Genomic DNA, 20,889 nt, shown 5'->3' with positions numbered 1-20,889 from the left:
ATTCCTGCAGTTAATGGGTAACCCCGTGACAGCCCACGTCAGCCGCGGCCTGGGGCAGGATGGGGCACGCGCCCCCGGGGTCCGGTGCCCCCAGGACACCCCACGCATCCCACCTCGCCTGCTTGGGGCCGTGCCGGAGCCCTGATCCTGTGGGGTGGCCATCGATGTGGCCTCAGCACTGTGTGGAGAGGAGGAGAAGAAGGAGGAGGAGGAGAAGGATGAGGAGGAGGTGTCGCTGCTGGAGGTGAGGCCATGCGCGCATCCTCGCAGCCACCCAAGCATCACCCACCAGGGGCCCGGCCCTGCTGTCCTGGCTGTGAGCGGTGGCAGCGGTCACACCAGCATCGTGGCAGGGTCCTGCTGGCGGGCCAGGCACCCTGGTGGTCCCCATGTCACCAACGATGGTGGCACAGAGCTGCAGGGACCGCTGCTGCTCGGCGTGTGCGGTGCGGGGCAGGGAGCGGTGCCAGCGTTATCGTCACCGCAGCCCCGCTGCCGTTTATCATTACCCCGTGTGCGCACCTCCGGCCAAGTTTCCATCCACCCACGAGGTGCCCGGCCAGCTCATGCCCACGGCAGCCGAGGGGAGAGCTGGGGCCAAAGGTCCCTGGGGTGGCTGCGGGTGTCAGGAGGGGTGCGGAGAGGCCACGCGGCCGTGCCACCACCGTTCTGCCGTGGCTGGGAGGTGGACGCCAGGAGCCGGCACCGCTGGGCCCTGCTGGTGCCCACGAGCGCGTCGTTGTGCCTCAAGCCGTGCCCACCGGGGCGTGGAGCACTGCGTGACCCTGGCCTGGGTCAGCCTGGCAGCACACGCTGCTCCCTGGGCGCTGCGGGGACCGAGGGACAAGTGTGATGCAGGACGAGGGTACCCCGGTCCTGCCGGGGTGTGTGGGCGCAGCAGGGCACCCAGCTGGGGGCAGCGCTTCGTCCCCAGCGCCTTGTGCCATGCAAGATCCAGAGGGGACAGTGCCATCCGTGTGCTGGGATTAGTGGGATGAGGACGTGCCCCTCGGCCGTGGCTCACAGAGTAATTTGTCAGCTCCGTACCCCAAAAAAGCCAGGCATGAAGGTTTTACAGACACAAGGGGAGACCCCGCAGGTACCCAGGGTGCTGGCGGTGCCTGGGGACAGTCCATGGCTAAGCCAGCCTGCTACCCCCTGCCCCTTGCCAGGCTACACCCCCAGGAGCAGCCACTGCCTGGCCTCTGGGATAAAAGGGCCGTGGGGGTCCCTCCAACCATGGGGTGCAGCCTGGGACCACCCCACAGCCCCCAAACCAGCCAGTGGCCGCGTGTGCCCTGTCCCTGGGGGCTGCGGTGGCCGCTGCCTGGTTGCCCCCACAATCATTAACCCGCGAGGCCCTGGCAGCCCGGGCTGTCACTCATTGACAGGCTCGGGGCTGAAGTCCTACCAGTCCTGCGGTGTGCCCTACAACACTGTGGGGCTGAGAAATGGGGCTGCTGGTGCTGCCCCTTCCCGCAGGCAGGGCGGCACATCTGGGGGCTGTACGGCCACCGGCAGGGGTGTAGGGGCTGGCCCCGAGGGGCTTTGTGGGGTATTTGGGGTGCATGGAGGTGATGCCACCAGAAGCATCCCTTGGCCACCCCCGGAGCCACCCCGGGCGCAGCCTGGCTCCCCAGTGGGGCAGGAAGGAAGGCGAGAGAAGTGCTTCCAGGCAATGCTCTTTATTTCCCCCGGTTTCACACCACGGACAGGACCGAGCAGCACCACGGAGACACACGAGGGCTCTGTGCCAGCCCTGGGGGCCGGCCTGGGGGCTGTGCTCCCCCCCAGGAGGCTGCCCTGGGCCACCCCTCTGCCTCTGGCCGGGCAGTGGGGACCGAGCGGTGGCCCAGGGCGCAGCCGGGTCTGGCCACGCGGGCAGGCTGGGCACGCCGGGCACCCGGCAGCACCCCGGGCAGGCTGAGATGCTCAGCACCCAGAGGTGCTGCGCTGCTCCGGCACCTCCAGCACAGGGCAAGCCTGGCCCCAAAGGCTGAGAGCCCACTGCCCCAGCAGAGACAGGGCAGGGGGCCGTTTCTGCAGCTCCCCCCCATGCAGGGTCTTGCCATGGGAACCCACTGCTGGGATGGGGCTAGGTCCATCCCCACCCGCTCTCCCGTCCCTGCCTGCCCATGGCACGGGGGCTTAGGGCTGCCCTGCCCTGCCACCCCATCCACCCACATCCTCTCCATCCCGCATGCCCTTCGGCTAGCAGGCTGCTTCCCGTGGGGCCGTGCCAGCCTGGCGCAAGCAGGATTCACCCCGAGGCAGCCCTGCCCCAGGCAGGGGAGGCAGAAGCACCGGGCAGGGCAGTGCCAGGCGCGCGCGGGACGCTGCCGAGTGCTTTGCAGCAGGGGGGGGCTCAAACTATGTACAGGACTCCCTGGACGTGCACCGGGATGTGGCCCCACCGAGGGGCACGGCAGCTGCTCGACCACTCACAGCAACACGACACGAGTTTGGGACGGGACGTGGACGAATCTGCGGTCCGGGCAGTGTCGGCGGCGCCAGGCGCTGGGTGCGGGCGTGGGGCAGGGCTCACCGGGGCTCCTGCTTGACCGCGGGCTGAGCCGACGTGGGATCCTTGGTGGGGCCGGGGTGGTTGCTCCCCTGGGATCCCGGGTGAGAGGCGTTGGGCTGATCGGAGCCCCCGCAGGCGCTGCCGTCCTGCCCCGGCAGCTGGAGGAAGTCAGGCAGCACCAGGTCCTCCTTGGAGAGCAGCCCCCGCTGGTCGTTGGCCCGGCAGCTCTGGGCACGGTTCAGCAGCTCCACCAGCCCTGGGGGAAAAGCAGGACACGCACCTCAGCCCGGCACCGCCACCCGCTCCTAAAAGCCTTGGCCTGATGTGACCCCAAAAGCAGCACCCGTAGCCTCTCCACGGGACCCTGCGCCCATGGGACCTCACGCAGCAGGGACCCTGCTCCCCTCACCGCCCCGTGTTTTGCCCCAATCCCGTGGGTTTGGGGTGCGCCAGCTCTCACCTTCCAAGTCGTAGGTGCGGCGGTTCAGGTTGGTGGCAGCCGAGGACCGGGGCCTGCAGGAGGAGGAGGGCAGCCCCCACGGCGCGTCGGCCTCTGCTCCTGTCGGGCTTCCCTCCTGTGATGAGTGGCCCAGCTCAGCACGGGGCAGGGAGGCAGCGTTCCTCCACCCCACAGCAGCCTGCTCCTGCCCCTGCAGCGGGCACCCCTTCCCCACAGCACCCCCACAGCCCGGGGCATCTCCCCTCCTGACCAGGGCAGAGCCGGGACTCACCTCGCTGCGCAGCGGGGAGAGGGCGGCTGCAGCCTCGGCGCTCTCTGTCACTCTCATGTCTGCAAGGTGTAGGGTGGGGATCAAAATTTTGGGCCTGGCTGGTGATGCGACAGAGCCCACGCAGGGAGCAGGAGCCGTGGCCAGCAGAAAGCAGCCCGGCCCCGTGAGCAGGATGGGCCAGGGACACAGCTCAGGGTGCTGGCACAGCTCTGGGGAGTGACATGGCTCGGGAGGGGACACGGCTGTCCCCAAGCGTTACCTGATGGCGTTTCCAGGACGAGTTTCTGCGCAGCCACCGTGCTGACCAGCTTCTCTAGGTCCAGCGCTGCCGACTCACCTTGCTGCAACGGGGAACCCCAATGTCACACCGCTGTGACATGGCGCGTGGCAAGGGTGCCCATGGCACCAATGTCACAGCTCGCCGGCCACAGCCCCTCCAGTTTGGGGGCTGCCCGGCACCCAGCGCACCCACCCGGTGCTGCCCAGCTCAGCACGGATCGCTGAGACCCCCCCGGACCCCCCAGCCCAGCGCTGTGGCTGCCCTCACCCGGCGCAGCAGCGCCAGCTCCACGTTGACGCCGTATTTGCCCAGCACGGGCTGCAGCGCTTCCCGGATGCGCTTGGTGGACTTGGCCGTGATGCGGATGGTCTTGCTGAGGGAGGAGATCTCCAGGCTGCGGGGAAGGAAGAAGACGTGAGAGGTGTCAGCGGCTCTGCAGGGAGGTTGGGGCGGGCGACGTGGCCTGGAAGGCATTCATCCCGAAAAGGACACTCACTCAAAGCTGATCCTGTTCTCCAGCTTCACCTCCTGGTCTGCCAGCACGCAGCACTCCTGGTCCAGCACCAACGCTTTCTGCAAGAGCCAACGCATCAGCAGGCTCCTGGCAACATCCCCGCTTTGCCATCCCCGCTGCCCGGAGCCCCCCCTTGCCCCGTACCTGCTCGTTGCCCACCAGGTACACCTTGATGTCGGGGAGGTTGAAGCCTCGCTTCTCGCATATCCCGGCCAGCATGTCGCGGATGGAGAGGCCGGGCCGCACGGCGGCCAGCGAGGCCGTGCCGTCGGGCAGGTAGACGCAGCAGTACTTGGTGGGCTTGGCCTCGGCCTCGCTGCCCCCCAGGCTCTTGCGATGGCCCTGCGGGATGGGAGAGGCTCTGTCAGCAGGGCCAGTGATGGCACAGGGCTGGCGCGGCGAGGACTCACCTCCGTCCAGGGGCTGGCGGCCGTGCCGGCCGAGGAGAGAAAACCCAGGTCCAGGCTGGCGGAGGAGTTGAGGGAGCCCTGAGACTCTCGCCACAGCACGGCGCTTCCACCGCCTTCTCCCCCGTCTAGGACAAGCGGACATCCGTGGATGGGAATGGCACGGGGATGGGGACTGCGTGGGGACGGGGCTGTCCCCCACTGCCCCGCGCGGCGCCTACCTGCCCAGGAGGGCTCCCGTCGCTCGCCCTTGCGGAAGGAGCGGCGGGGGCTGCGGGTGGCCCCGCTGCCGGCCGTCTCCACGCCGAGAGGCAGGGACTTCCCCAGCTTCAACTTCGACTTCTAGGGTGCGGAGAGGAAGCTCAGCCTCCGTCCCCCGCCACGTCTCTGTCCTCAGCCCGTGGCCAGGCTTGTGACATGGTGGGGATGGTGCCCGGCCCCAGGATGGGATCGTGTCCCCCCCTTTGCATCCCGCTCACCTTGCTGAGGTCTGGGGGGGGGCTGCTGCTGCGGGAGTGGGGCCGCAGGTCCGGCAGGGGCTGCCCCTGGCTCTCGGCCCTCAGGCAGGCTTGGTAGAGGGGGGACTTCACGAAGCGCGTGTAGCTGTCGAACTTCATCAGGTTAAAGATCTGCGAGGGGAGGAGGTGCCCGCTCAGCGCCCCAGCCCATGGCTCCCTGGGGGGCTGCTGGAGTGGGGCTTGGGGGGAGAGATTGTCTCACCTGGAGCTGCTGGAGGCGGAACATGTCTGGGGAGGGGGTGGCCAGCATGTCCTCCCCGATCCAAGCCTGCCTGTCGATGTTGACGGGACTCACCGAGTGGCTGGAGAGGAACTCGTCGTAGATCCGCCGTGCCTCCTGCGCCAGCTGGGAGAGGGAGGTCAGGATGAGGCCAGGAGCCCCCTCCCCTCTCCTCCGAGCCCCTGAGCACTGGGCCAAGTCCCCACCAGGGCCACCTCACAGCTGGGGGACCGGCATCGGCCCCACATCCAGCACCGAGCTCTGGGCACAACGCGCTGCTCCATCCCCTTGTCCTGACCAGAAGAGACCCAACCTCCCGTGCCAGGGATTTGCAGCCTCAGCTGCGGGGCCGCTACCTGCTGCGTGTCGCTGGCCGGGATCTGCTGGAAGCGCTCGCATGCCTGCCAGAAGTAGACGTTCTCGGCGCTGAACTCCTTCTTGAGGAACTCCTGGGGGGGCAGAGAGCTGCGTGAGGGATGCTGGAGGCCAGGACGGCTGCAGGGCTGGTGTGGGGTCTGGGCTGCGGCACTCACGGTGAAGTAGGTGACAGCCACGCGGTCCTGCAGCAGCGTCTCGAAGGACTCTGCCCAGCTGCTCACGGAGCCGTGCGCGGAGCTGCAGGTGCTCTGCGGGGCGGGCAGGCTGTTCACGCTGTGGTTGCTGCCCCGGGCCCTGGAGGCATTTAATTCTGGGAGAGAGAAAGGCTCAGGTCCGGTGGCTGAGCATCGTGGCCACCCTGTTTGGGGGCACGCGTGGCCAGGGCTAATTCAGCCCCGAGGTGCCCACAGCCCCCGGTGCCTGCCCCAGGTTCATCTGCCCCGTATGGGCTGCCCTGAGCCTGCGAGGTGTCGGGGTGGGAGCACGAGGAGCCGAGCTGCTGCTCCATGCAGATGAGTGCCGTGATGGCACAGCACCGTGGTGGCACAGCGCCGTGGTGGCACAGCCGACACCTTCCGGCGTGACAGCAATCCCTCCCGGTGACAGCGCTCCCTCCCGGGGCTGTCACCGTCACTCCACGTGTGACTCATCTCCCAGGGGAACAAAGCAGCGCGTGGGGAAGGCGCCCAGCGGGGAGGGGAAGCAGAAGGGCAGGGAGACGAGGGGCAGGCTGGCGGGGAGGGTGGGTGGGGGGCTCCTCTGGCACCGCGACCGCGCTGTGCCTCGATTTCCCTTCTCCGCTCCTCTGGCCCTGGCCGCTGTGGGCACAGAAATGGTCAGCCCAGGCCTTAGAGGACGCCGAGGGGAACAGAGATGAGTGCATTCAAACGCAGCCCTCCTCCTAAAAGAGGGAAGTCCCCACGGCCAGCCAGCTCCTGCTCGGGTCTGACTGGTGGCAACGGGGAGCAGGGGGTCGCTTGCCAGAGGAGCTCGGGGCGCACAGGGGGAGTCTCCTGGTAGAGCCAGCGGGAGGGGGGCAGCATCCCAGCGCCCCCCCAGCAGAGGAGGCAGCTCGCTGCTTTGCCAAGCTCTCTGCCCTTCTTGTTCTGCCCGAGGCCAGGCATGACTTGGCAAACAGACAGCCTCCCCCCGCAGCGACCGGGCTCTGCGTGCCCCAAGCCAACACCCAGAGCCCCATCCGAGCAGGGGGGAGCCGGGCCCAGCGGGGCTTCCCCCTCCCCGGGTGAGGATGCGAGGAGCAGCCTTACCTCCATCCGACACGGCCGGGCCCTGTGGGGTGGAGAGGAGAGGTGTGAGGGAGGGCGAGGAGCTGGGGCCAGGGGCCGAGCCGCCGGCAAACACCGCCCCGTGCAATTTGGGGCTGCTGCCCCATGGTGTGGGGGCAGGCCGTGGGGCTCCCCCCCAGCACGGCGAGCAGCCGTGGGGGGCTCCCGAGGAGCACGCAGCCTTTCTCCCCACCGGTGTGCGCCTGGGCTCAGCGATGGGGAAAGGGCAGATGCTATCGGCCACAACCCCGCAGCTACCCGGGGAGGAGAGAAGCAGCCTCCCCGGCACAGGAAGAGGAGGGGAGGAGGGGAGGGAAGGAAGGAGAACCACAGCCCCAGGCAGGCAAACTGCTCGCTGCTTCGGGGCCTGGGGCTACTGGAGAGCCAGCACCCAGGAGAGGGCACCTCCGGGTCCTGCAGCATCCCTTGGGCTGCCCCGGGCACCTCCCTTGGGGACGTGGCACCCCGGGGAGATGAGTAGAGCCCGCATGGGGCGTGCCGGCCGCCCATCGCCCCCCTGAGCCACCCTGGAGCCGTGCCCTGGGCCTGGCCAGCCAGTGTCCCCCCAGCCCCATGCACCCCAGCCTGCCCTGCAGCCCCCAGCCCAGCCCCACGCACCCCGGCCCCGCTACCTCCTACCCCAGCCCCGTAACACGCCCCTTGCCCCCTGGTAGCCCACCCCCAGGCCCCTGCCGTGCCCCCTGTGGCAGCCCCGCACCTCCCAGCCCCGTTCGTCCATCTCCAACCCCACAGCCCCACCTCGCCCCATCCTTGCTCTTCCCCATCCCCATCCATCCCTGGTACACACCCCAAACTCCCTGGCCCTAAACCGCCCAGCCCTACACCGCCCAGCCCCAAACTCCCCAGCACCACAGTCACCAACCTCAAACTCCCCAGCCCCAAACCCCCCAGCCCCAAACTCCCCCAGCCCCAAACCCCCCAGCCCCACACTCCCCATCCCCAAACCCCCCATCCCCAAACTCCCCATCCCCAAACTCCCCAGCACCAATTTCCCCATCCCCAAATTCCCCATCCCCAAACTCCCCAGCACCAAACTCTCCAACCCTAACTCCCCATCCCCAAACCCCCCATCCCCAAACCCCCAGCCCCACACTCCCCAGCCCCACACACCCATCCCCGCTCACCCAACCCCACACATCTCCACCCACCCACCCCAGCAGCGCCTCCTCACCCCATCCCCACACCCCCCATCCCCACAGCCCCCTCCTGCCCCATCCCCATCCCCATCCCCGCGCCCACCCCCGGTACCCCGTGAACTCCTCCCGGTGCGCTCCCGGTTCCCGGTGGCGCTCACCATGCGCCCGTTGTGGACCAGCAGCAGCTTGCCCTTGCCCTGCATCCCTGGCACGGCCCGGTGCCGGTGCCGGTGCCGGTAGCGGTCCCGGTGCCGGTGCCGGTGCCGGTCCCGGTCCCGGCGGGTTACCGGCTCGGCCCGGCGCCCCGCAGCATCCCCGCCCGGTGGCGCGGCGCGACCGGCCCGGCCCTCCCGGCACCCCCGGCACCGCCGGCACTGCCGCTTTCGGCTGCCACAGGAAATGTCGCTATGGGAACCCAGACCGCAGCCGAGGGGGGAGCGGAGCCGCCCTCCCGACGCCGCCACCGGGAACGGGACCGCCACCGGCACCGGCTCCGGGGATGGCTCCGGGAACGGCACCGGCGCCGCCGCCCTCTCGCTCCCCGCCCCGGGTTCCCCCGCAGGGCACCGGGCACCGGCTCCTGGTTCTGGGGGTGCCCCCGTGCCCCGTGGGGAACCGCCGGTACCGGGGGTGCTGGGGTCGAGCCACGCTCAGCACGGAGCTGTGGCCGCGGTTCGGTGCCCGGCGGCAAGCAGGAGGGGATTTTGGGCAGGTTTTGTAGGGTTTTGTAGGGTTTGGTGGGAGATATGAGGAACCGGGTGAAGCGCGAGCACCGCGCTCACGGGGATGTGGGTGTTTGGGGTGCAAGGTGTGGGGTGAGCCCCCGGGCAGCTGGTGCCAGTGTGGGGACAGCCGAAGCGTTAACGCCAGCAGCACGCACACGGTGGCGAGGCCGAGGCCGCTCGCGCCTCTCGCCGTCCCGTTGTTTGCCTTGGCTCCGTGACGGGAGTTATAAATAAAAATGTCTCACCCCGGGTGCGTGACTCACGGCCCTCCCCGCAAAGGGTAACCTCTGCTAGGAAACCTGAGCCGGGGACCGAGCCGCAGTGAGAGCGAATGCACCGCTGGATTCATGTATTTTCGTGTTTTTATCCCAAATGGCGACTGGGTGAGACCCCTGCCCCATTGGGGTTAGGGTGGGCTGCTGGGGACATTGGTGCCTGTGCCCCTCCACACCCCGTCCCCTGCTGGCTGCCAGCAGCCCGGTGGTTTCCCTCGGATGGGAGAAGCTGACGTGGCCCAGGGTGGCTTTGGCCAGCCGTGCCCTGGCGTCGCCTCCTGCCACGCTCCGGGATGCAGGCAGTGGGATGCAGGGAGCGGGATTCTGGCCCCACAGGATGTGCCTGGGGTGAGGGGTGCAGTCCTGCTGCCCTCCTTCCATCCCCGTCCCCTGCCCGTGGCATCCCTGTGCCGGTGACTCCAGCAGGGCTTTGGGCTCTGGGCTGGCGCTCGTCCCTGCTGAGCTCTGCTCGGCGCCGTCTGGCGCCGCGGGGCCGAGGGGATGGGTTGTGGCTGCTGGTGTCACCTCATCCTGCTGATGCGAGTGGAATGTGGGGACCGGGATGTGCTGGAGGAGGCGTCGGCCCTTTCTGGGCCAGCTCCACACGCCGAGAGGCTCTGCCTGCCTCCGCCATCCCGGCTGGGGCCGCAGGGCCTCTCCTGGGGACAGCCGTGTCCTGGCTGTGACACTCCGTGTCCCTTGGCCATGCTCTGCCAGAGCATCGTGCCCACGATGCCCAGGTACCGCGTCCTCCTGCTGCACTCGTGCCGTGGGGAGAGGGGACGCTCGGTGCCCCCCCGGTTTATCCTCGGTGCCCCCCGGTTTATCCTGGGGGTAGGGAGCAGGGGGAGGTGACGGCTGGGTGACAGCTGGCTGGGGGATTTGCCGAGGGCATTATTCAATGCTGTGGGTAAATGGAGAAACAGCAGCTAATTCTGGAGCCCGTAATCCTCTTCCTCCCCCAGGGATGGGGAGCGTGCCAGTCACGCAGATGCCCCCCGGCATCCCCTGAGGCGTGCCGCGGGCTGCAGCCGCTCCCAGACCATGGGCGAGGTGCAGAAGGTGAGGGGGGGTCTGGCTACACCCCGCCTGCCCCAGGGCGGCTGCGCTGGCACCAGCTCCTGGCTGGCAGAGCAGGGCCAAGACTCAGCCCCCAGCCTGCCAGGAGCTGGCCAGGCTCCCAGGGGACAGGGACAGCCCACCCAGGGGAGGGGGACAGGCTGGGTTTATCTGAGGTGGGGTAACCTCAAGCTTGGGCACCTCGGGACTAAGTCCTGGAGCTCACTCGGGCTGTAGACACGGGGAAAATGACCAACAGAGCACCCAGATCCCCCCACCGAAACGAGGGTGCTCTGCAGCGACCCGGCACCCCGCAGGGCTCCCCCAGCCCCCCGCGCTCCCAGGGGCTGCTCTCCGTCATCCAGAGGCTGCGGGGCTCCCCGGGGCAGGAGCTCCGCATCGTCCTGCTGGGGCTGGACAACGCGGGCAAGACCACGCTGCTGAAACGCCTGGCATCCGAGGAGGTCACCACCATCACCCCCACCCAGGTAGGGGCTGCTGCGGACCACGCGAGGCAGGACCATGCGAGGCAGGTCCTTGGGTGACGCCGGGGTTTGGTTCCCCACGCAGGGGTTCAACATCAAGAGCATCCACTCGCACGGCTTCAAGCTGAACGTCTGGGACATCGGGGGGCAGCGCTCCGTCCGCCCCTACTGGAGGAAGTACCTGGGCAGCACCGACCTGCTGGTGAGTGCTGGAGCTGTGCTGCAGCGAAGCCCCTGCAGCAGGCAGAGGCAAGGAGGGGCTGCCCACTGTCCCTTTTGTCCCCCCCGGCAGATTTATGTCATTGACAGCGCAGACCAGAAGCGCTTTGAGGAGACGGGGCAGGTATGAGGGGGGCTGGATTAAGGGGGGGTGGTGGGGTCGGGGGCTCGGACGTGGCACTGCCAGCTGCTGGAGGCTGAAGCGGGGAGCGAGGATGTTCCCTGTGACTGCTACAGGCTGTCCCCTGGGCCAAGCTGTCCCCATAGGTGCACAGGAAGGGCACGCAGCTCTGCCCCAGCCAGCTCTCCGAATTTTACTGGAGCTGGGAGTGATGCCTCAGGAGTGCCCAACATGGGGGTGGGTGACTGCCTCTCATGGGAATCCTCCCAGCACCAGGGGAGCCATACGACAAAGCAAAGCTTTCCTCCTTGAAGCTCAAGTAGTGAACTCAGAATTACAAAACCTGGAAAGTAAAACCGAAGGTGAGACTCCCAGTGCCAGTCAAGGCTGTGCTGACACCAAACGCCGCCTGGAACGGAGGCGTGGGTGCGCCAGACAGCCGGGGCTGACAGCAGCCTCCTGCCGCTGCCCTTTGCCCAAGGCGCACTCGGTGCCGGGTGTGTTTATCCCCCAGGTGATGCTGAGAGCGGCTCCAGATTCTCTGTGGGGCAGATGTAGCTTCAGGGGTGCACATCTGCCCCTTGGGATATGGAGATCTCACGGCATCTTTGGATTTGGGTTGTGGGGAGCGAGCTGCCCCAGCCTGCTGGGGGGCAGCACTCCTGGGACAGGGTTATCTCTTGGCAGGAGCTGGCTGAGCTCACCGAGGACGAGTCTCTCACAGGGGTCCCACTGCTGGTGTTTGCCAACAAGCAGGACCTGGTGACGGCAGCACCTGCGGCTGAAATCGCCGAAGGGCTGAGCCTCCACACCTACCGGGACCGGGAATGGCAGATCCAGGCCTGCTCAGCCCTGTCCGGGGAAGGAGTGCAGGTAGAGAGGCGAGGGCACTGCAGGGTGGGACAGGACCTAAGGGCCTGCCGTGCTCTGGGGCTGTGCTCACATCTCTCTTCCTTCCAGGATGGGATGAACTGGATTTCCAGCCAGATCATGAGCAGGAAGAAGTGAGAGCTGGGAAGTGCCAGACTGGACTGAGCTGCGGGTCCCTAAGCCATCGCCAACTGCCCTGGTCCCCATATTCCACCCAAAGGCTTGACGGGGCCCTGAGCCTCAAACTCTTGCTCAGATGGGTTTTTCACCTTTTTTTCATGGGTTTTTCACATGGGTTTCTCACATGGGTTTTTTCACCTAGTCTTTCACTGCTTGTCTGCCCACGTCACTCTGCACACCCCAGATAAAGATGCAGCCGAACCCCTCCATTCCTGCAGGAGGTGGCTGCTGCCTCCCCAGAAGAGCAGTCAGACATTGGGACGGGTTGCCCAGGGTCACCAACCCTGGGGGTGTCCACGGAGAGGCTGGACGTGGTGCTTGGGGACACGGTTTGGTGACAGTGGTGGCAGGGGGTGGTTGGACTACACGGTCTTGGAGGGCTTTTCCAACCCTAATGGTTCGATGAGAAGGATTTTGTGATTCTACGAGACAAGCTGTGGAGCTTAACGGCCGTGGGTGGCTCTCAATAAAGCCCGTGACCCCACACGGCCTCAGCCATCCCTTCCTATGGCGACGGCTGCAGGCCCCAAGGCCCGCCGCCATCTTGTGAGGCGTTGCCATGGCAACAGCGCTGCCGGCAGGGGAGGAGGCGGCACCACCACGAGGCGCAGTCCGAGCGGACTACATCTCCCAGCATCCCTCGCTCCCACCGCCGCGCACTGCACGCCGGGAGGCGCCTCTCCCTCCGCCCATAGGCGGCACCCCCCGAGGGGGGCGGGCTCTCGGCGGTGTAGCGCTCGCTGATTGGCCGCGCGGCCCGCCGCTCAGCGGGAGGGCGGGGCGGGGCGGAAGGCGGAAGCGGAGCATGGCGGCGGCGGCAGGAGCGGGTGCGGGTGCGCGGCTGTGGGCGGCCGCGGTGCTGCTGCTGGCGGGGGCCGGGCCCGCGCCCGCCGAGCTGACGGACGGCAACAGCGAGCACCTGAAGCGCGAGCACTCGCTGATGAAGCCGTACCAGGGTGAGCGGGGACCGGGGGGGGACGGGGGACGACACCGGGGGTGGAACCGGGCCCGGTGCTGAGGCGCGCTCCCTGTGCCCGCTGCAGGCGCGGGCTCGGCCGCCATGCCGCTGTGGGACTTCCAGGGCAGCACCATGGTCACCAGCCAGTACGTGCGCCTCACGCCTGACGAGCGCAGCCGGGAGGGCTCCATCTGGAACCGAGTGGTGAGCACCGGGCTGGGGGTGAGGGGGGTGGGAGGCACGGGGGGCTCCCCGTTAGCGCTGTCCTGACCCTGTCCTGCTGTCTGTCCGCACAGCCCTGCTTCCTCAAGGACTGGGAGCTCCACGTCCACTTCAAGATCCACGGGGCTGGCAAGAAGAACCTGCACGGGGACGGGCTCGCCCTGTGGTACACGCAGGAGCGCCTGGTGCCAGGTGGGTGTCTGGTGAGCAGCTGCCCTGCAGCTGATCTAGGCTTTGCAACGGCCGTGGGGCTGCTCCTGTGCTGGAGGGGCTCCAGAGCAAGGGGTTGAGCTCTCCTTGGCTGCACTTCATCTCCTTGGTGCTGAGTGCCTGCAGCCATGCACCTGCTAACCAGTGCTTCTGCAGCTCTTCCCAGTGGGCATCTCACCCCTGTCTCTGTGATGGCTCCTGGGAAGAGCAGCTGTCTGCGTGCAGCAGTGCGGGTGTTGTATCTGCTGATCTCATGCAGTTGCTGCCTGGTTAAGCTTTGCTGAGCCGCTCGTGCTGGCTTCAAGGCACCTCAAAGCCCTCCTAACTTGGGATTTCAGGACGTGGGCACAGAATTGCGCAGCTTCTTCTGTTCACACAGGAAGGCTTAACTTCCTCTGGGCTCCTTGAGAAGTGACAGAAGGCTTCTTTGTTTCTGGGCACAAATTTCTTCTGTTGGTTCACTTTGTTCTGCCCTGTTCCAGGTCCTGTCTTTGGCAGCAAGGATAACTTTCATGGGCTGGCTATTTTCCTTGATACCTATCCCAACGATGAAGCAACAGAGGTGAGTAGTTCAGGGAGCTCACTCGGTGCCATTTCCTCGTGGTTTCTTGTTCCGAGTGCTTCATGACTGGGGCAAGGATAACTCCCTGTGTGAGAGCAGGTGGTTCTTCCTGCTCTGGGAGCTGGCAGAGGATTTATGTGCATTAATGGAGACAAGAAGGTGCTTGCTCCATCTCCTGGTGTTGACTGCTCAGATGGTTCCAAGGCCTTTTCTCTGCTGGCTGGGAGGACAGCAGGGATCAAGCATGAACTCTGCACCAATAAGTCGGGTTAGAGGAATCCATCTGAAAGGGTACTCATCCTGAGCGTCACTTCTTGAACCTCTCTGATCATCCCACGCTGTTTCCGTTTCCAACGCAGGTGTCTCTAAACGAGAAGCTCCTGTGCTGGCTTTCTGCTCCAGAAATACTTGTGGTTGAAATACAGCTCGGTCCCAGGGGGGCAGTGGTCCTTTTCTTCTGCCCTGTTTTGCATTTGTGGATCTGGTTACAGCACAGTCAGACAATGTGAGGGTGTTAGGGAGATTTATCATACCAAAACCCCAATACTTATGTCACAAACACCTGGAAGCAGCCCTGTCCCCTTGTCTTTGTGCTCAGTGAGTCGTTGACTTGCCTCCAGTCAGTCCTTTCCAGTGTATGCCACTCACTGACTGAAAAAGCGTGGCTGTGGTTTTGCTGGCAATGAGCAATTGCTGCCTGTTATGGTTCTGTGCTCTGTTTGTAGGCTTTTTACCCGGTTTTGTCTTTTCTCTGCAAGTCACTCGCCTTGTTGTGAGCCCACGAGGGGCCTCGACGCAGGAGATGAGAAAAAGCCACTGCTTTAGAGCAGAACAAGCTCTCGCTCGTTTTAGAAACAGCTTTACGTAGAACGGGAGCCTTGATCCAATTGTTCTGCTCTCCGTGCCGGCTCCGCAGCCGTGCAGCTCCCTTGCTGGGCTAACTTCTTGCCGAGGTTTCAGAGCAGGCAGGGGGAGGCTCCCGCGGGCTCTGTGCAGCGACGTTCTGCTCCCCGCAGCGCGTCTTCCCCTACATCTCCGCCATGGTGAACAACGGCTCCCTGACCTACGACCACAGCAAGGACGGGCGCTGGACGGAGCTGGCGGGCTGCACCGCCGACCTCCGCAACCAGAACCACGACACCTTCCTGGCCATCCGCTACTCCCGGGGCCGCCTGACGGTGAGCTGCGGGGAGAGCCTCGCGCCCGTTCGGCGGGGCAGTGCTGGGTGTTGATGGTGGGGGCGGTTTTCCAGGCTCAGCCTCCTGCTCTCCAGCACCTCTGGCTCTAAGATTGCTGTCAGTTGGGTGGGAGGACAGCTGGTACTCTTGGTGAGCCCCCCTTGTCTCGCAGGTGATGACAGACGTGGAGGATAAGAACGAGTGGAAGAACTGCATTGACATCGCGGGGGTCCAGCTGCCCACCGGCTACTTCTTCGGTGCTTCTGCGGGCACTGGAGACCTGTCTGGTGAGTGGGCCTGGCTCGCTGCTTGCTGCCACATCACACTGTGGGTGCCTTCCTTTCCTTGTTGTGGTTCTTGAAACCATGCTGGGTAGGGACCAACCTGGGAAAGGAGGCATCTAAAAGCTGAGGAACATCCGAAATGACAGCCCGATAGCTGGGCTGTGAGGGTGGCTGCGGAGGGAAGGAGACCTGCGCCTGGCAGAGCACAGATCCGGGCGTGCTCCGGAGGCGTGGGCACTTCTCCAGGCTTCTGGCAGTCCCCAGTGCTGATGGTTGTTCCCTAGACAATCACGACATCATCTCCATGAAGCTGTTCCAGCTCATGGTGGAGCACCCTCTAGAAGACGAGACCGTTGACTGGACGAAAATTGAGCCAAGCGTCAGCCTCCTCAAATCACCCAAAGGTGAGGCTCTGTTGCTTCCCAGACCTCCGCTGGAGGATTGGGGCATCCCTGTAACTTTTCTCTCCTTGCAGACAACGTGGATGACCCGACGGGGAATTTCCGAAGCGGGCCCTTGACCGGGTGGAAGGTGTTCCTGCTCCTTCTCTGCGCCCTGCTGGGCATCATCGTCTGCGCTGTGGTGGGAGCTGTGGTCTTCCAGAAGCGCCAGGAGCGGAACAAGCGTTTCTACTAGAGGAAGAACGGGGCTGTGGTTGTGCCCAAACCCTTCTTTTCTATGGGGAGCTGTAGAAAAAACAAACAAACACACAAACAAACAAACAAACTGTGGTTTCTAAAAGCTGTTTCTGAGAAATACAAGAAGTATTTTCTTACCTGTCCGTGTGGCCGTAACTCCTGCCGGACACCTGGCCTCCAGTGGGCCGGACCCAGGGGGGGCGATTCTTGTGGGGCCCCCATCTCCTGCAGCCTGGGCCGGGTGCCTCCCGCTGCCTTTCCGGGCCCCCCCTTTTGCCCCCCAGGACCTGCTGAGCTGCCCGGGGTGGGGTTTGGGGGGTGGGCTGGTGGCAGCGGGCGTGAATGTAGGGGGTGTGTGGGGTCGGGGCTGTGAGAGCATTAAAGGACTGACACCACCTGCGGCTCTGCCTGTGTCTGGGGGGGGTGGGAAATGAATTTTGGGGGGGAAATGAATGGGGACCAGATGATCTTGGAGGTGTTTTCTGACCTTAATGATTCTGTGATTGTAAGTAAGCACCTCGAAGCAGAAGGAGCTCTTAGTTCCTGGGGGGAAAGGAATTTGGGGGAGGGAAGTGAATTGGGGGGAGTGAATGGGGAAGGAGTAGGGGTGAATTTGGGGGAAGGCGTGTAGGGGATGAACTGGGGAAAGGGGGGAGGAATTTGGGGGAAGGGGGAGATGAATAGGGGGAATGGGTTGGGGAGGGGTGAATTTGGGGGGAAGGGAGGATGGATTTGGGGGAAGAGGGGGTGAACTGGGGGAAAGGGAGAGGAGGGAATTTGGGGGGGGGATGAGTTGAGGAGGGGGTGAATTGGGGATGGATTTTGGGGAAGGGGTGGGGGTGAATGGGGAGTACGGGGGGGAGGGGATGAATTGGGGGAAGGGAGGAAGTGAATTGGGGGAATGGGGGAAATAAACGGGGAGGAATTGTGGAAGGGGGGTCCCTAATGATGCTGGGGGGGTGTGGGGTGGGGATGTCCCCGCCGTGCCCCCGGGCCCGCCCCCGTCCCCGTCCCGCCCCCGGCGGGCGGAAGGCAGCGGGGTGGCGGGGCCGGGCCTTGTTTCCGGGGGAGCGGCGGGGCTCAGCCAGCGTGGCCCGGCACCGGGACCGGCACCGGTGCCCTTACCGGGACCGGGACCTCCGGGTACCGCTATGGGGCCGGGCCGCCGCAGGGCTGCGCTCCGCCTGCGCGGCGGCGGGTGAGAGGGGACGGGGACGGGGGGGACACCGGGAATATGGGGGGGACACCGGGAGGATGGGGGGTGACACCGGGATGGGGGGGACACCGGGGGATCCCCGTTGACCGCCCGCCGTGCCCCCAGGTCCCTGGGGCTCCTGCCCGGCAAGGTGTCCGTCTTCCAGCTCTTCTTCGCCGCGCTGCTGCTGGGTTTCGCCTCCCTGCTCTGGCTGCAGCTCAGCTGCTCGGGCGAGGGGGCACCCCCCGGGAGAGGGGTCCCCCGCCGCCCCTGCCCTCCCGAGCCCCGAGCCCCCCCGGTTACCGACGACGACCCGTCCTGGGGTCCCCACCGCCTGGCCCTGCTCGTCCCTTTCCGCGAGCGCTTCGAGGAGCTGCTGGCCTTCGTGCCCTACATGCACCGCTTCCTGAGCGAGAAGAGGATCCGCCACCACATCCTGGTGCTCAACCAGGTGGATCACTTCAGGTACCCCCCAGCACGAAGCTCGGGAGTGGGGGAGCCCCCTCTCCAAACCGAGGGGCTCGGGGCACGCACAGCGCGGAGTCGGGGCCGTGGCACGGTGCTCTGCCCGCTGCTGCTCGCTCTGAAGCTTACAGAAGGACAAAGCAGCGCCTCGTTTCCTTCCCTGTCGCCCTTCCTAAGCGAGAAGGGAATTCAGTCCCCAATTCAGTACCCCCAGATGCTGCAGCTTTCTTCCTGGTGCCACTCAGCCCCCAACCTCTGGGGACGCTGAGTTCTTTGAGGTGTCTGGAAGTGCTGTAGCTTGCCCCGTGCTGCTCCCAGCCTTTGACCCCTTCGTGCTGGAAGGGGCTGAACCTCCGTATGTTGCTCTTAGGCTGAGCGTGCACAGCCCTGCACAAGGGCACAGCCTCAGGACGGGCAGCTGGGGCACCCGGGGCTGTGCAGCCAGGGGACACCGTGTTTGTGTGTGCACAGAGGGGCTTTGTGGTGACAGCCCCTGTTTTTGGGGACCAGGTTGGGGCCGTGGGGCACGGGAGGTGGATGTGGAGGGATAACAGCTGCTGTGCGTGGTGCTGAGAGCCCCTGGTCCCGCGGCAGGTTTAACAGAGCGTCCCTGATCAACGTGGGTTTCCTGGAGAGCGGCAATGACACCGACTACATCGCGATGCACGACGTCGACCTCCTGCCCCTCAACGAGCAGCTGGACTACGGCTACCCCGAGGCAGGGCCCTTCCACGTGGCATCCCCGGAGCTGCACCCGCTGTACCACTATAAAACCTACGTGGGTGGCATCCTGCTGCTCACCAAGCAGCACTACGAGATGGTGAGCGCGTGGGTGGGATGCCATGGCCGGTTTGGGGTACAACGTGGTCTTGGCACGCAGTCAGGTTGTGCTCTGTGCTCGGGAAGGGGGAAAAGGAGTCAAAATGCTACGGGGACAGGAGGGGGAAAGCTGAAGGTGTCCCTGGTGCTGGTGTCTGCTCCCTGCGCCACGAGGAGTTGTGCTGTGGCTGCAGGAGGAGAGCAGGACCCCGGCCTGTACAATGCCCCTCTCGTTTCAGTGCAATGGCATGTCCAACCGCTTCTGGGGCTGGGGCCGGGAGGACGATGAGTTTTACCGACGTATCAAAGGAGCTGGTCTCCAGGTAAGCTGTGCTCCGTGGCCTCCTCAGTTGGAATTCTTCTCCTCGTCTCCCCACCAGACCCCTGCTGCAGCTATCGAGGCTGGGACAGGGGCAGGGCCCCTCCACGTGCCCTGCCGTGGCAGCAGGCATGGGCAGGCTTGCAGTGGCTTTACAGAAGCTTTCCTCTGCTTCCAGGTTCGCCGCCCCACTGGAATCACGACTGGGTACGAGACCTTCCAGCACCTGCACGACCCAGCCTGGAGAAAGAGAGACCAGAAGCGCATCGCTGCGCAGAAGCAGGTGAGGCCTGATGGAGGAGCACCAGGGGAGACGCAGGTTGTTACCACCACGTGCTCGGAGCCCTCCCCGCCAGCTCCCTGCTCCTCGCCCAGGCACCGGGTGCTTTCTCCTGAGCGGTTTCATGTTTTTCTCTCCCTCAGGAACAGTTTAAGGTGGACCGGGAGGGAGGCCTGAACAACGTGCGGTACCAAATCGAGTCACGGACGGCTCTGAGCGTGGCAGGAGCCCCCTGCACCGTCCTTAATATCTTGCTGGACTGTGACACAAACGAGACCCCCTGGTGCACGTTTGGCTGAGCCCGTCCCCGTGCGCTGTGCTCGTGCCGAGGCGCCGGGGCTGCCGCCGAGCTGCTTGGAGCAGGCAGGATTTGCGCAGCAGACGAGCGTGGCGGTGCTGGCAAGACGCAGAGGAACAGAAAGGGCTGAGGACTTGTCTTTGCTGGGACCAGCAGAAGAGGCCAAGAGCAGGACTCCGTGGCATTGCTGCAAACGCCGGTGCTGCCTCCCAGGGCAGGTGCAGGAGGCGTTTTATTCTGTGCTGGACGTGGCGGAGCTGCCACCCGGTTCAGAGGACAATAAAGAACTGTCAGGGCATCTGTCAGTAAATGCCCTGCAACACGCAGCACTGCTACTTTTTTCCTGTTGCCTTCCCCTGAGTGGTTTCAGTGCAGCCATTTCTAGCTCAGCCTCTGGACAGGCAATCTGCTCTGCTTCAGAGGGGTGTGAGGGCCGTGGTGCGGGCTCAGGACTTGTCTGGGTCAGTGAAAGGCTTGGGGAAGGTGCCTGGGCCAAGTAGCCACGCCAGCCCCAGGGTGCTGGACACAAGATAGGGAGGAGGAGGGAAACATCCCTGTCTGGCTGCCGGGAAGGTGCCTGGGGGCACTGCAGCAGGGATCCAGGGCTGGGGAAGCAGGGAAGGTCCCTCTGGCCTGGCTGGTGATCCTCACCTGATCCCGGTGATCCTGGCTGAAGCCCTGGGAGCTGCCAGTGGTTTGGGTTTGGTGGAAATCAGCCCCACCTGCACCGTTTGCTGGGAAGCGTGATCCTGCAGAGCAGCGCAGGAGGGGCAGGGCAAGGGCCTGAGCCCCAAGATGGTCCTGGTCACCATCCCCGGAGCCGATGGCTGTGCTGCCAATGCTTGTGCCAGGAGTGAGCAGGCTCTGTACCTCCAGGATGCTTCTGCTCACCCTGACCCTCCAGCTCTGGGCTCCTTTCCTCCTGCAGCCTGGCCTGGCCGCTTGTTGGAGCTGCTGGCTGAATCCATGCCATGCTGCTCCAAAGCACAGGGGGCTCGGGCTGGCTCACAGACACTGCCATGTGTAGGGTGCACGATGCTGCCTCCGGGACCCTGGCACCTGTTCCTGGTGCTGCTGCCTCCTCAAGCTGGGCAGCGCCTCCCAGCCAAGCGTTTGGCCCCGTCACCAGCGCCGCGCTGGGCTGGCACCCGGCCTGCCGCCTTGCCTGGTCCCCTTCTGTCCTTGTCCCTTCTGCCTGGCACTTCCTGAAGCAGTTGCCTTGCCGGGTGCCGACAGAAGCTGTCACCATCCCGAGAAGCCAAGGAGCTTCCTGTCCCACGAGGACACGGCACCTGCGGGGAGGAGCCCTGAGATGAGGGAGCCGAAAGCGTCAGAGCCATGCGGGGGTCTCAAACCACATGGGGGGAGCAGGTCCTGGTGGATCTGCTGCCACCTGCCTTCCGTGCTGCTCCGGAGCTGGCTGAGGAGTGCAGGGCCCTGAGTACCGGGGTGCTGCCTTCAAGGAGGGGTCAAGGTGTCGGCGAGGCTCAGCCCGAGCTCCTTGCATCATCC

The 20,889-nt window shown here is 65.4% G+C and overlaps 4 protein-coding genes across 4 annotated transcripts; 3 read left to right on the top strand and 1 right to left on the bottom strand.

Annotated features, from left to right (window-relative positions):
- Nucleotides 1-1,688: 1,688 nt before the first annotated feature.
- Nucleotides 1,689-8,226, bottom strand: RGS14 (regulator of G protein signaling 14). The gene is made up of 15 exons (XM_032196851.1): nucleotides 8,174-8,226; nucleotides 6,841-6,862; nucleotides 5,728-5,882; nucleotides 5,551-5,643; nucleotides 5,177-5,320; nucleotides 4,936-5,085; nucleotides 4,678-4,798; nucleotides 4,460-4,584; nucleotides 4,194-4,391; nucleotides 4,032-4,108; nucleotides 3,803-3,929; nucleotides 3,515-3,596; nucleotides 3,256-3,314; nucleotides 2,985-3,099; nucleotides 1,689-2,780 (listed from the first exon to the last, which is right to left on the bottom strand). The coding sequence occupies exons 1-15, from the start codon at nucleotides 8,216-8,218 to the stop codon at nucleotides 2,542-2,544; spliced, it is 1,752 nt and encodes a 583-aa protein (XP_032052742.1). The 5' UTR covers nucleotides 8,219-8,226; the 3' UTR covers nucleotides 1,689-2,541.
- A 1,833-nt stretch (nucleotides 8,227-10,059) lies between these two features.
- Nucleotides 10,060-11,907, top strand: LOC116494906 (ADP-ribosylation factor-like protein 3). The gene is made up of 6 exons (XM_032197044.1): nucleotides 10,060-10,077; nucleotides 10,419-10,562; nucleotides 10,645-10,761; nucleotides 10,852-10,902; nucleotides 11,587-11,772; nucleotides 11,860-11,907. Exons 1-6 carry the CDS (start codon nucleotides 10,060-10,062, stop codon nucleotides 11,905-11,907), a joined length of 564 nt encoding a protein of 187 aa, XP_032052935.1.
- Nucleotides 11,908-12,754: 847 nt separating this feature from the next.
- LMAN2 (lectin, mannose binding 2) lies at nucleotides 12,755-16,054 on the top strand. The gene is made up of 8 exons (XM_032197130.1): nucleotides 12,755-12,905; nucleotides 12,993-13,111; nucleotides 13,204-13,321; nucleotides 13,822-13,901; nucleotides 14,918-15,079; nucleotides 15,252-15,366; nucleotides 15,648-15,767; nucleotides 15,839-16,054. Exons 1-8 carry the CDS (start codon nucleotides 12,755-12,757, stop codon nucleotides 15,997-15,999), a joined length of 1,026 nt encoding a protein of 341 aa, XP_032053021.1. The 3' UTR covers nucleotides 16,000-16,054.
- Nucleotides 16,055-17,152: 1,098 nt separating this feature from the next.
- Nucleotides 17,153-19,703, top strand: B4GALT7 (beta-1,4-galactosyltransferase 7). The gene is made up of 6 exons (XM_032197129.1): nucleotides 17,153-17,199; nucleotides 17,323-17,661; nucleotides 18,256-18,481; nucleotides 18,720-18,803; nucleotides 18,978-19,082; nucleotides 19,223-19,703. Exons 1-6 carry the CDS (start codon nucleotides 17,153-17,155, stop codon nucleotides 19,376-19,378), a joined length of 957 nt encoding a protein of 318 aa, XP_032053020.1. The 3' UTR covers nucleotides 19,379-19,703.
- Nucleotides 19,704-20,889: the final 1,186 nt, after the last annotated feature.

The sequence above is a fragment of the Aythya fuligula genome, chromosome 14 (genome assembly GCF_009819795.1).
Source record: "Aythya fuligula isolate bAytFul2 chromosome 14, bAytFul2.pri, whole genome shotgun sequence".
Classification (NCBI taxonomy): domain Eukaryota; kingdom Metazoa; phylum Chordata; class Aves; order Anseriformes; family Anatidae; genus Aythya; species Aythya fuligula.
Note: the sequence above shows the minus strand (reverse complement) of the source record. Positions and strands in the feature narration are given on the sequence as shown.